The sequence below is a fragment of the Solanum lycopersicum genome, chromosome 1 (assembly GCF_036512215.1).
Source record: "Solanum lycopersicum chromosome 1, SLM_r2.1".
NCBI classification, from domain to species: Eukaryota; Viridiplantae; Streptophyta; class Magnoliopsida; order Solanales; family Solanaceae; genus Solanum; species Solanum lycopersicum.
In genome coordinates, this window is record NC_090800.1 from 5,175,768 (window position 1) to 5,190,936 (window position 15,169).

The 15,169-nt window shown below is 33.3% G+C and overlaps 1 protein-coding gene and 1 long non-coding RNA gene across 2 annotated transcripts; one reads left to right on the plus strand and one right to left on the minus strand.

Moving 5' to 3' along the window:
* Positions 1 to 3,510: 3,510 nt before the first annotated feature.
* On the plus strand, positions 3,511 to 5,948 carry LOC138348012 (uncharacterized). The gene is made up of 2 exons (XR_011220485.1): positions 3,511 to 4,703; positions 5,436 to 5,948. It is a non-coding gene; the product is annotated as an uncharacterized lncRNA (long non-coding RNA).
* On the minus strand, positions 5,720 to 8,055 carry LOC138348008 (protein FAR1-RELATED SEQUENCE 6-like). Its single transcript, XM_069296614.1, has 2 exons — positions 7,363 to 8,055; positions 5,720 to 7,273 (listed from the first exon to the last, which is right to left on the minus strand). The coding sequence occupies exons 1-2, from the start codon at positions 7,911 to 7,913 to the stop codon at positions 5,770 to 5,772; spliced, it is 2,055 nt and encodes a 684-aa protein (XP_069152715.1). The 5' UTR covers positions 7,914 to 8,055; the 3' UTR covers positions 5,720 to 5,769.
* Positions 8,056 to 15,169: the final 7,114 nt, after the last annotated feature.

Genomic DNA, 15,169 nt, shown 5'->3' on the forward strand with positions numbered 1-15,169 from the left:
ATGAGGATGACAATTTGTTGTCCCGAAATCATGAAGATTTTAATGGTGCTTACGATAGGCCTGAGAAAAAAAACTAAAAATTTCTCATGACCTATAGACTTCAAAAAACTAAAAATTACCTAAAAGTGGGAACCTAAACTTAGATTTGATCTCGTGACCTTTAGACTATTTGTTTAAGCTTTAATCATTTGCACTACAATAATATTCATTCATAATTACAAAAGGAAATATATTTATGCACTTTCATGTCAGTTGTTTATTGAATATCACAAGTAAATTTTAAATGAAATATTATCAATAAATATAGTCCAATAATTACTCAAATGTGAAGATAACTTGTTCAAAGGTTGACATGTACCGTAATTATCTGTATTATCCAATTAAAATTTGATCATGCATATATCATTGCATTCAACTAACTTGTATTTGTGAGGGAACATAACTCATATAATACTTTATCCATTACATTTATTTTTAGCATAATGATTCAACTTATTATAATGAAACATCTTTAATTTTTGTGAAACAATCCAAATATAAACTTTTACAATCTTATTTACAAAAAGAAAGTAAATTTAAAAATTATTTAAATCCTAAAAGTTTCAAATAATCTATTTTTTTTTAAAAAAAAACTAAAATTGGGACATAACTGTCATGACCCAAAACGAGTCGTGAGTGACAACCACACTTAACCTCCTAAGTGCGTAAATCAAGGAATCTAAATCCCCAACATATATCAATAATTCAACTATGAATACCAATATAATGCGGAAGCTTAAAACTTATTAAAGTAACTGATTAAATAAACATCTAAAGTCTAACACTTATTATCCCCAAAATCTTAAAGTCATCATATCAAGGACATCTGTTTTCAATTATCAAGTCTAGAAGTATTGAAAATACCGAAATAAGTAAATAAGATGGTCCATGTCCGAAATTTAAGGATATCATGACATAAATGAGAGAATCCAGCACGAGCTAGAAATAATAGCTTACCCTGAAACTCTGATGTGCTGGAGATTATCTTGAGCTGAGGTTGAGTTGAAGTCGATGGTACACTTGTTGCACTTTACAAAAGAAAAATTAAAAAAATACAAGTAGGGGTCAGTACAAGGAACACGTACTGAGTAGGTATCACTGCCAACCCAAAATAGAAACTAATCTATATTGAATAATAATATAAAATCAACTACGATACTTGGCAAGTGGCAAACAACAAACAACATAAACCACTGCCAATAACACCAAAGTAGGTACACAATCAATCACAATTATATTAAGTTAATTCGAGATTCCTTTCCTTTAATGTTATCGTGTCGGAATGTGATACTCCGATGCCATATATCGTGTCAGATTGTGACACTTCGATCTTATAATATCACGTCAGAACGTGAAATTTCAGTCCAATAATACAGTGTAGGAACGTGACACTCGGATCTAATAATACCGTGTCCGAACGTGAAACTCCGATTCAATTATATAATTAATTTATTTCATCAAGCCTTCTTTATTCAAGGCATCACTTCGATAGATAGGGTTCAAGATTATAAATTCCACTGTCTCAAGATTTTAGACCAACCATAAACCACCCTTCTTCTCTTTGACCTAATTTTTCATTCATTTTTGCAGCTTAGCAGAAGTAGAACGATGGAAAGTAGAAGTTGTGGATCCTAGCAGAAGCAGAACGACGGAAGATGGTAAGTTCTTCATGTCTGTGATTTTAGGACAAACATAAACTCATTTTTTCTTTGAATCTAAACCCGTTTTTCTCTTCAAACCTTCTGTGAAATCTAATGAAATGGAGGGTTCTATGTTTTCTTGTAAAATCTAAGGAAATTGAGTTTCGTTCTTTAACTGTTGGAGGTTCTCTTCTTTAATTTTTGAGGTTACAATTGAAGAAACAACAAGTTTGAACTTGAGGTTTTCTTCTTGAATCTCTTCTTTTGTCTTTAATATTTGGGTGTGGTTAGTGTATTTGATGTATTTCTCTATTTTTGGGTTCTTTTTCATTAAATTGTAGCTATTGTGGGTTTAATGTTTTGTTGTATTTATGGGTTATCGATTGCTCTAGACCTATTTAACTTGAAATTGATGTTGTATTTCTTGTCCATGAGTTATTCAATTAGGTTTGAATACCATTGTATTGACGACGTCTTCATTGATTTCACCACTCACTTGCACTATTGTTGACGATTTATGTTAGAGCAACAAGAAACAAAAGATAATTAACATGAAAGAATAATCTAAAATTTGTGACTGGTTGGTACTAAAATGTGCTACTGGTTAATATTATGATAAGTTCTTCTTGTCTGTAATTTCAAGTTGAACTTTGGACCTCTAATTTATTGGATTCGAAGTTGAAATTCTTTTAGCGGTACTACTGTTTCTATTGTGTTTTAATATGATTTAAATAATTAACCAGTGATTTAACAGAGACTTATTGGTGACAATTCTCAAAAATGAATTCTTTGTATGTATCTTTCTTTTCTGTATACATATATTGTTTGATGGGTATTTGATTCAATTATCAGAATTGGATAATTATAGAGACAAACACTGAGTTTGGCTATTATTCTCTCTAGAAATTGTTGTGAAATCGAAGAAAATGGAGGGCTGAAAGTTTACTTGTGAAATCTGAGAAATCTTGATGTTTTTTTTTCTTCAACAACTGCAGGTTCTGTTCTAACATCTTTGAGGTTATAGCTGAAGAAACTTCAAGTTTGAGCTGTTGATGTTTTCTTCTTGAATCTCTTCTTTTTCCTGTAATCTTTGAGTTGTAATTAGTGTATTTGATATATATATATATATATATATATATATATATATATATATATATTTTCTTATTGTGGGACTTTCCCATCAAGTTTTAGCTATTGCGGGTTTAAAGTTTTGTTGGCAGTTCTGGTGAAATTGATACTCTAGATCTATTTCTCTCGATATTGATGTTGGATTTGTTGTTCCATGATTCATCCAATCGATTTTGGTTACCCTTGCATTGATGATGTCTTCTTTGATTTCACCTCTCGCTTGAGTAGCTATGTGAGAAATTTCGATTTCATTTTGTTAAAGAGTTACATAAAGCAACAGGAAACAAGAGATACATTAGCATGAAAGTGGGAAAAATTGAATTTCACTGTCGGTCTTAGACTTTTTGACATGAAAATCTGAAACATCCAAAAATTCTAGATCAATAGTATTTGCGTTAAAATTCTGCTTTATCACTTTTAAGGAATGTTCTCCCTTGATTTTTTACCAAAAGGAAAATCAATAGGGATGGTTTTTTTTAAAAGAATTGAATCCTAGCGATTCGTATGTCCATCGACCATTTTTCATTCCTTGAATGTCCATATAAAAGTCGTTCATAACAAATTTGTAATCAGAGATTTTTACCAAAATAATTTATTATTTAAATCAATTTACAATAGTAATATATTTTTTCAAAATTTTACAAAACTAGTATAAACGTTGTTGACAGTAACGTATTAGGCCATCTATTAATTCTGCCAAGAAACAGACCAAAACTAACGGGGGACGGCGTTAAAGTTATAATACGTTACTACAAATAACGTTTTAGAGTTTAAGTTGGAATACGTTACTGAAAGTAACGTTTTAGAGTTTAAGTTGGAATACGTTACTGAAAGTAACGTTTTAGAGTTTAAGTTGGAATACGTTACTGAAAGTAACGTTTTAGAGTTTAAGTTAGAATACGTTACTGAAAGTAACGTTTTAGAGTTTAAGTTGGAATACGTTACTGAAAGTAACGTTTTAGAGTTTAAGTCGAAATACGTTACAGATGGTAACGTTTTAGAATTATTATCTTATAACCCATTAGCCGCACTTCCCTCACCTTCTAACCTAAATAAACCCTATTTCATATTTTTCCCCTTTTTTCATTCCCTCGCTAAGAGCTGGTTCTCGTCGTTAATGTTGCCGGAAAAGGGGATTCACAATATTTCAGCGCCATAAGTATTTCGAGAGGTAGTTTCTTTGCTTAAGGTATGTTTTTCTTTACGAAGGAATTGAATTGAATCGTAAGTAGGATTCTATCTTGTATAAATTGAAGAACGTGCCAACCAACTCATGAAATTGGATTCCAAAATAAGTATAATTATATTAATCCTGAAAAAAAGAACTATAAAGCCTTCAGATTTGGAACCATTTATGAGTGTGTGACCATAGGAGCATAGACAAATGAGGAATGTCTTTATACAGATTTCAGAATATAAGAATTAATTTTCAATACCCAAAAATAGAAAAAATGTATTCACTCTTTTAATTTTCTTAATCTACAATCCTCAAATAATAAATTAGCTATCAGATCTTGACCATATGCTTAGAAAGAATGAATTTTTTTGCTAGTCTTATGGTCATTAAAGATTTGAAACACTTTTTTTTTTAATTTTTCTAAAAGAGTGAGAGAAGGGGGTTTTGTGGTTTTGTTGGGGAGGAAAGAGTCTTTAGATTTCTGTTGTGATTTGTTTTTTTTTTAAGTCCCAAATATATTGCTAGTCTTATGGTTATTAAAGATTGAATTTTTCATAAAGGATTCTTGAAATTTTGTACATTTAATATCTGGTTTGTCTTAGTGAGTGAGTGAGTGATTACATTGATATGGGAATTGAAAGAGTCTCCTTTTATTGTGGGTCTGATGATTTACTTCCCAAAAACCATAAGTATTTCGAGAGGTAGTTTCTTTGCTTAAGGTATGTTTTTCTTTACGAAGGAATTGAATTGAATCGTAAGTAGGATTCTATCTTGTATATATTGAAGAACGTGCCAACCAACTCATGAAATTGGATTCCAAAATATGTTGTTATCTAGTAACTTGTTTTGTTTAGTTCGATTTAAGGATTGTTTCATGGTCACTGAACTCAGAATTGTTATTTAAAGTTGTAACAATTGTATATTGTTGAAGAAGATTGCGTAGCAGTGCATTGAGAGAATAGCTATAGTCATTGTTACATTGTCTTTTAGATTAGTATATGTTTGTTAGTTAGTTACATAACATAATTAATTTGTTAGCCTAAATTGCTTAACTCATTAGTTGGTTAACTTTGATTATTGTAATTAGCACTTTAGTCATTTATATAAATAGCCTACTGTACAGATGTAAACATATAATGAAACTATCTAATAATGATAATCTATATTCTTCTCTGTGATTCCTTAAATTTGTCTCATCTATTCAAACAATTCTCTGTAAATTTTGATTCTTAACATATATCAACAAAAAGATTATACTCAAGTTCTATTGTTGCTTAGTGTAGTCTAAGATGGTTTGTCTTATACAACACACTTCCAAATTAAAGAGAATGACCTTAAAATTTTTAAATGTGATTTCATAACTTTACATCACTTTTGAAGTATGTCGCCAAGAAAAAACTACATAATAGTTCGGGCTAACATTTAAGTTTACTTTCATGTGTATTTCATAGGTATTTTTTATGGCTAATGATAGTGAATACAAGTTGGATCCCGGTCCATTGGAATCGAATGTATTAACGGGACAACTTACTCATAGATCACAAGATATATGGGAAGGAAATGTTAATATGATTCTTAATACGAGGAGAGAAGATGGAAATTTTTGGAAGCTCATAGAGAAATATCCCATCCATCCACGAGTTCTTGAAGTAATTAGGTTATCTGGATTATATGGTGTTTACAAATCTAATCGGCCTGCTATTGACCGTAGTTTGATCACTGCACTAGTTGAGCGTTGGCGTCCCGAAACTCACACTTTTCACTTTAGAACAGGCGAAGCAACAATTACCTTGCAGGACGTAGAGGTGTTGTATGGATTACCTGTGAATGGTGATCCAGTACTTTCTTTAGAAGTCCGTTGAAAGACTCTGAAAGATTTGTTGTCAGTACTCCCCATCTTTTTCCATTATCATGACTAACAGTCCATTTGTCCAATGGAATTCGCATGAGGTATTCATATGCTTCTCTATTTTCTTCTTGAATTTCCCACATCAAAGCTTCAAACTTCCTTACTTGATGAGTTGTAGCAGCCCTCCACATAAGATTACTGAGGTCCCTATTTGGAAATTGAGATTGAAAATTACTTTTAAGATGTCTCAGACAAAATCGATGAAAGGCCCGAGGTTCCTGCAATCGCCACAACTCCGATAAACTAGTCAAGATTCCTTTTGCCTTATCAGAGATAATACAAATATCTTCTCTATCTTTTATCACATGTGCACTCAATTTCCTAAAAAACCATTTCCATGCCTCTTTCGACTCTTTGTCAACAATACCAAACGCAAGAGGAAGAATGTTATCATTTCCGTCAACTCCAACAGCAATTAACAATTTTTTCTCATATTTACCATACATATGAGTTCCATCTACTGAAATAACAGGACGACAAGTTTGGAACCCATCAATGCATGGCTTGAAAGCCCAAAATACAAACTTAAAAGTTTTTACCTCTGGTGAACTCATTGACTCTTCGTGTTTCCATTCCACAACTGTTCCAGGATTAAAGTATTGAAAAGCTGCAAAAAACTTAGGAAGCTCACTAAATGATTTCTGAAAATCACCATATACCAATGTAAATGCGCGTTGACGCCCAAGCCACGCTTTTATATATGTTACTTGATGACCAAATTTTTCATGAACCTTAGACATGACATCCACTACCAACAATTTTGGATTTTTACTTATTTGATTTAAAAATAGAGATGCAATTAAATTGGTATCTAAGTTAGTGTGACCTGTTGTAAGTCCTTCAGTCTCACATCTATGATTATTAAAATACTTCCCTATCTTCCAAAGGCTACATCCAACCTTACGACCTCGAAGAAACCATGGACAACCCAAAGAATCATAAAATCTGCATCTCACAGTCCATACGCTCTTAGTTGATATTACAATCTTAAATTCTTTATTTTTGCGCAAACTCCAAATTGTCACAGCCCGTTTTAACTTAGTTTTACTACTAAAATACATATTTTTTTCTAAATCTTTTTTTGCATCCTCGACCCAAACAGAACAACATTTCATTTCGGATTCACGAGTAGAGATAAAAATATCTTCCTCAGTCTCCAATGTTGTAAAATAAGGTATATCATTATTTTGCATTTCATCAAATTGATTTTGAAAATTCACCGCACTTTCATTTTGAGGTAAATCTCCAATATCTTCATCGGATTCACTTTCAATGACTTTACTCTCTCCATCATCTTCTGAAGGTTCATCCTCCTCCGAATTTTCATCACTTCTTTGAGCATGTGCATCATTACACAAATCAAAGGTAGCTTCATCTTCTCTGTAAAAAAAAATTCATGAAATACAAAAAAATGAAAATAATTAATTATTCATGCTATTAAATAAAATTAGCTAAAAAGATTATTCTACCTGATTTCATATTGATTGTGTATACTCTCAATATGTCTTTGACTACCCGAGCCTTCATCAAATGATTGATGAATACCATGTGTTGCAGTGTATGTAAAATGAGGCTGACTGAATGTGGCAAATCCATAATTTTGAGCCAATAAATTCATATGATAACCATGTTGATCATTCATTCGAAACAGATTATCTTGATTTATTGGTCTAATCTTTATATACATCTCCAAAAGATTTATATCAATCTTGTTCAAAAATTTCTGAGGAATGGCAAAAAATTGTACCAAAGATTGGTCATTCTCAATTTTGAACTCAATAAATCTTATAACGTTACCTTGAAATGAGCATGGATATTTTCCAGAAATATCCAATTGAATATTTTCTCCATCAGTCCCCATTTTCTCATGCAACAATTTAATTAATTCAACGTAGTTGGTCGAAATAGACATGCTAACAATCATTCTAGCACATTCGTTATATCGAAATCCGTTTATTTCAGTGATTATTTCACCGCCCCAATACAAAGCAATCATCACGTTATCTTCAAAATTAGCCATCAAAAAATCCTACACACAAAAATAAGATGCATTATAGTTATTAAAAATATGTTATAAGTACATTACAATATATTGACAAGCCATACCTATTGAAATTTTGTGAGTATTGATTCAACAATAGGGCATATACGCAGAAGCTTTGTAGAACATTATTTGAATGTGCTATACGTTCTACACAACCATTTCTTATAATGTTCTGTGGCAACACTTTAAGAATTTATTTTAAAGTTAAAACGTAACATATAGTAACGTTTTATTGGACGATCAAATCAGCAAGAAATCTTCACATACCCATGACATGATAGAATCGTTACTTAGGGTAACATTTTAGTCTTAAAACGTGACTCCCAGTAACGATTTAACGTCACATTTTGTACAAAGATTCTCAGGTGGCAGACCTGTGATTTGATTTGATATAATCGTTACTCCAAGTAACGTTTTATATGTAAAACGTGACTTCCAGTAACGTCTTCGACGTCAAATTTCGTACAGAGATTCTAAGGTGGCAGGTGGCAGATTTACAAAGATACGTTACTGATAGTAACGTCTTAAGCTTAAAATGTTACTGTCAGTAACGTAATGCTTCTTAACGCCGTCTACCAAATACTTTTAGTCTGTTTATTTTTTGAAAATGAAATATAGCCTAATACGTTACTACCAACAACGTTTATACTACTTTTGTAAAATTTCAAAGTTTCATATTATTTTGGTGAATTAAATGAAATAATAGATTATTTTGGTCATAATCTCTTGTAATCATGATAAACTTGTTAAAGTTATTTCTTGACAGGTCATGTAGATCAGTGTTTTGTATATATTTCTAATTATAATGGGAACTTTGATATTTGTTTCATATATTAAGAAAAACTATGTAATGCTTGTTGTAAATTGAATTGTGATTGCTATGAGTTTTAATCTACATATACTCCATGTACATTTTGAGATATGTTTGTTCATGTGTAAAACATTATTGTCTATTCGTGTCATAGTTTATCATAAATTTGATTTTTTTAGCTGTTTGTGTTGCTAAATATCAAAGGATAATTTAGATAGAAGTTGGATGAGTATGAGACCATGCATTGATAAATACATTAGTGGAGTGAATGATTTTCTTGATAAGACATTTCAATGAGCTTCAAAAGGAAATGAAATATTATGCCTTGCAAAAAATGCATCAATAGTTATTGGCATTACAAAAATGTTGTGAAAGGATCGCTTGATTGTAAATGAATTTGTGGATGATACAAAAAATGAATTTTTCACGGGGAGAGAGTTTCCTCACGAAATACACAACTTTATGCAACCATGATGATATTGATGGAATACTTCATGATACATTTCGAAATATAGAGGATGAAATAAGTCATCGAGAAGGAGAGAGAGAAGGGCTATCTGAAGATGCAACGAGATTTTTTAAATTACTGGATGAAGGAAAAAAGAGTTATATTTGGGGTGTGAGAACATCAGTAAGTTGAGTTTCATCATTCGATTATACTTGCTTAAATCCCTACATGGGTTAAGTGATGTGGCTTTTACTGATCTGTTAGAATTGTTAAAAGAAGTATTTCCCTTTGCTCAACTACCCGAATCTTTCAATAAAGCTAAAAAAATGATAAAAGATTTGGGTCTCGGCTATGACAAAATACATGCATGCCATAATGATTGCATGTTATTTTCAAATGAAAATGCAGATAAAGATACTTGCTCTTTGTGTGGATCTTCTAGATGGTCCAATAAGGGTGATGACACGACTAGTGCAAGCTCTAAAACACCAGCAAAGATTTTAAGGTACTTTCCTTTAAAGCCTAGGCTTCAGAGAATGTTTATGTGTCCTGAAACAACTGTTGCAATGAGATGACATGATTCTGAACGACCTAATAATGGGAATTTAAGGCATCCTGCTTATGGAGAAGCTTGGAAGGATTTTGATTCTATGCATCCAAACTTCTCAAATGATCCTCGTAATTTTTTATTGGGCCTTTCAACTGATGGTTTCAATCCATTTCGGACCATGAGCATTTTCCGTAGTATCTAGCCTATTATGTTGGTAAACTATAATTTATCACCATGGATTTGCATGAAGCCAGAGTATATGATGTTGTCGATGATCATTCTGGGGCCATTATATCCTAAACAGGATATAAATGTGTACCTACAACCATTAATTGCTGAATTGAAGGAACTATGAGAATTCGGGATAAAAACATATGATGCTCATACAAATCAAACATTTCAAATGTGTGTAGCTTTAATGTGGACAATTAGTGATTTTCCAGCGCAATCAATGCTTTCTGGATGGAGTACTAAGGGAAAATTAGCATGCCCCACGTGTAACTATGACACATGCTCTTAATATCTCAAACATAGTCGTAAAATGCGTTACTTAGGTCATCAGGCTTTTTTGCCTCCTGATCATCCATTTAGAAGAGACAAAAAATCTTTTAATGGATGGGAGGATCATAGACCTGCACCTAAATCCTTGTCGGGCATAGAAATTTTTGAAAAGTTGCATGATTTCAATAATGGTTTTGGGAAGGCCAACAAAAAAAGACTTCGAAATAATGAGGGTCCATAGAAGAAAAGATCCATCTTTATTGAATTAACATAATGAAAACATAATAAGTTGAGGCACAATCATGATTTGATGCATATTGAGGAAAATATATATGATAGTTTGCTTGGGTTTTTATTAGATATCCCAGGTTAGTCAAAAGATCACATTAATTTTTGTTATGACTTGCAAGAAATGGGAATACAAAAGGAGCTTTATCCGAGGAAATATAGTACAAATGGAAAAGCTCATTTAGCTAACTCTTGTTTTACCATAAAGCTAGAAGAAAACGATTATTTTGGCTGCCTTAAAGAATGAAAAATTACCAAAAGGATTTACCTAAAAAATATCAGGGTACAAAAGCCATGATGCTCATTTTATAAGCATTGCTTAATTCAAAATTGCGGTTCAAAAATGATTACCGAAGAATGTTTTATTAGCCTTGATTAGGTTGGGGAACTTCTTTAAAGCTATATGCAGTAAGGTAATAAGGCGAGAAAATCTTGAACCAATGCAGATTGAAATCAAAGAAAGTGTATGTGAGCTTGTAAATATTTTTCCTCCGTCTTTTTTTAATATAATGAAAAATTTGTCTGTCCATTTGGTTGGTGAGACTACAAGGTCGACAGAGTGAATATGACGGCCAATCATTTGATGCTTTTACAACAATCATGGCAAAGGAACACCCAGAGAGCATGCGATTGTATGGACAATGAGTTACCAAAACTACTTGAAAAGGGAAGCGCTTTCTGAACCTTGTTTAACTTCTAATAATGAGAGGATGGAAAAAAATTGAAGGAATTAGAAGAGAGGATGCATCAAAAGAATGACGAAAAAATTAAAACAACAAAAATTAACCATTCACCAAGAAGTTATAAATGATATTCTTGGACGAATTAATTGTATGTACCCAGGACTTCAATTGATGCTGCCACGTTGGCCTCATTGGGTTCTCAATCACGTTTATTACTTTTCTTATTCTTCACTTCAACACAAGCTTGGTGCTCAATCAAGAAGATATGAAACCGTTAAATCGTCCATCTTTTAGCAAAAACAATCAAGGTATGAAGTTTATTATTTTTCTTATTCTTCACTTCAACACTAGCTTGGTTTGAATGTGTTGCCTATGTCTATGTATCAATGTTATTTTTGGACTATTTCTGCGACTATTTGAATGTGTTGCCTATGTCTATGTATCAATGCTGTTTCTGCGATTGTTTGAATGTGTTGCCTATGTTTATGTATAAATGCTATTTTTGGACTGTTTTGGCAACTGTTTGAATGTGTTTCCTATGTCTATGTATCAATGTTGTTTCTGGACTAGCACAAGTGTAACATAAATTGAAGTACTGGACTTTTTTTGCGACTTTAGAATCTGAATCTTTTGATGTTGCTTGAGCATGTCTCCAATATTCTATTTTGTATGTTTCATGAGAACAAATTCTTCTCTTTTTCTAATAGGTGAATTCGTTATTCTGTCCTCATGTGTTGACAAAGGATTAATTTTGTGAGCATCTTTCAAATTATGAATCCTCCTCGCTTGACTTGGAAAATCTGAAAAAACTATGAATCTCAACCCTGCCTGGAGTCTATATGATGTTCTGAAAAGTTATAACTTGTGTGCTTGGTGTGTGCGTGCGATTTATGATGCATTTTATAGTATAGCATCCATTGCCAAGTATAGTACTGGAATTGGAACTTTATCTAGCTTGATTGTGTTGTCTTCTGTTGCTTTTTTTCTGTTCGTAGTTTGTTTCTTTCTTGTCTTCAGTTATAAGTCGTAACATCTATTTCTGGCTATTATCTCACAGAGATTTTCCCTGAAGTTGAGTTAGACTCTTTTCTTAATTCAAAACAATTGCTTTTATTGAAAACATAGGCATATTTCACTTCTTTTTCGACTTGAGAGTAAACCTATTTTTTTTCTGGCCTACATTTGCAAACCTACCTCACCTTGTATAGCTCTTCTAGATACTCCTTTTATGTTGTTATGTGGAATTCGAAATAATACGAGAAAATATAAATGCGAAAAACAAGACAACAGATTTACGTGGTTCACCAATAAATTGCCTACGTCCACGGGGAAGAGGGGGAGCAGTTTTATTATGGAGAGGCAAGAACAGAATACAGAATAGGGTTTGCCATAGCGTCTATATATAGTGCTAAGCTACGCCCTAACAGGCTTGGACCCAAAATACAGAATTGACAGCGAGACCCCCATTCTTTTTGTTGTAATGGGTCCGATTCAAGGCATTCAACATATGTCTTTCTTGGTGTTGGTTCATTTTTATTCTTCTGTTAGTATTAAATAATCCATTCAATTTCAAAAAGAGAATAGGATACTTGGAAAAACTTTGTGATCTGAAAAGACTTGGTTTTCCCATTTCTTTACTGGATATATTAATAACTATTCTGTTTTGTTTTTCTTAATGGTCTATGTCTACTTGGTGAACATATGTCTTTCCTTCTCTTGCTCTTAGTGTTTTGACAAAATCTCTTCTGTTGTGTTTTTCTTTTGCAAAGGTGCTTGTTGGTATCTATTTTCAAGTGACATTTTTTGGGATGACTTCTTTTATGAGGTCAAGTGGAAACTGAGTGATTAAATTAAGCATCAGTTAGAATAATTTGTTGCTTTGTGTGTGCATGTGATTTAGAAAGAGGCTTAAGTCATCGCTTCCAATTCGATAAAGGGCTTTTTCATTTTTCACGATGATGCATTTTTGAATAATGTTTCATGCTCGTCTAATATAATTGATGTAACAAAGTGATTAATAATGAATAATAACAGTAGTTCTCAAAGACACCCTTGTATTAATAAACTGAACCAACTACGGCTTCTGTAAATAATAACAATACTTGATAAACTATATGTAAGGCAATTTGGAATACTAGAAGTAATACTAGTGCTAGATAGATAAAAGAAATAGGATGAGAAGATAGAATGAAGAAAGAGATGAGAAACTAGAGAAATAGAGATCAGCTAACAGAAAGATCCATCATAATTTTTTCTTGCCCCATTATGCCCAGTACTGTTCTGTTTATACCTTTTGTTGCAGCAAACTCTGTCCTTTGTCACGTGACCTCCCACTCTTCCAAACGTAATCGCCAAGTCGTTTAGGAGGAATTACTCTTCTAGAGATATTACGTGGCATATCCATGTGATTACTCTCCGTGGCAGCCCCCATGGCATCCATGTCAGCAACTTGACTCCTTTTGTTCACAACAATTGACATAGAGAGTAATGTTCAGTCTATTTACTTGCGAAATATTGGATGAACATTATCACACAAAAGCCTATTTTGGACTAGTCATTTGTTGGTTTTGGTCGACCTTGATAACTTTCATGTCTTGAATTTGTACTCATGGTGAATTGGAGGTGTTTGAATGAAGTCTGAACGTTTTGTCCCTTCCTGTTGGTTTTTAAAATTCCTTCCCATGAATTTTTTTGGGTATATTTTGATCTTTTGTTCTGTCCCTCAATAAACATTTATATATGGTCTTTTATAGGTGAGAAGATAACTAACAGGAGGATGATGAAAGCAGTAGCGCCGCCCCAACTTATGATCGCGTTGCAAACGCAGAGTAGACTGGTTGTAAGGTTTCAGCTTCACAAAGACCCAGTCCCCTACCTCATATGTAATCTCAATGCGAGATTTGTCGGCGAAAGACTTCATGCGATTTTGAGCATTTGCCAAATTAAGTTTGAGTAATTGTAACACTTTGTCCCTTTGCAGCAAAAATGACTCTACTAACTCACTGGATGTACTTCCCAATATATATCGTGAAACAGTAGGAGGCTCACGACCATACAATGCCTGAAAAGGGGTCATGCCTGCGGATGTTCGGTACGAAGTATTGTACCAAAACTCAGCCCAAGGCAACATGGAAACCCAAGTAGCAGGAACATCAGCAACATAACATCTAAGGTACTGCTCAACACATTTATTGAGTGCCTCAGATTGGCCATCCGTCTGAGGGTGATAAGTTGTAATCATAGCCAACGTGGACCCTTGTAAATGATGAATCTCCTGCCAAAAAGAGTGAAGAAAGCAAGGATCTCGATCTGTTACAATAGTTCGAGGGGTTCCGTATAACCTGATAACCCAAATCACAAATGCTTCAGCCACCGTATAAGTAGAGAAAGTGGATGGTAAGGGTATAAAATGCCCATATTTGGTGAGACGATCCACCACAGTGATAATAGTAGTCTTGACTTTGGAGCTTGGAAGGCAAGTGATAAAATCCATGGCAATATCCTCAAAGACTTGGTCCGGTATTGGCAAGGGCTGAAATAAACCTGCCGGGTGCAAGTGCGAGTCTTTCATCTATTGCCAAATTTGACAAGTTACAACAAAAGATTGGACATCCTTGCGCATATGCTTCCAAAAGAAGTTGGAGGCCAATCGATGGTAAGTCCGAGCAACCCCAACATGACCTCCAATTGAAGTGGCATGAAACTCAAACATTAACTTATGGCGCAAAGGTGAATCAGTAGGAATTACTATCCGACATTTGTAAAATAATATCCCCTCCTTAAACTTGTAATCAACAAAGTCCTCATCCGATTTTTGTTTAGCTTGTTGTATTTCTATTAACTCATAGTGGTTAGTATTTAGTTGTCTCAACTCTTGTTCCAGCTCCAGTGACGTAATAGAGATGCTCATATAGGCTGCCTCAAAGCTACGAGAAAGTGCGTCTGCAACAG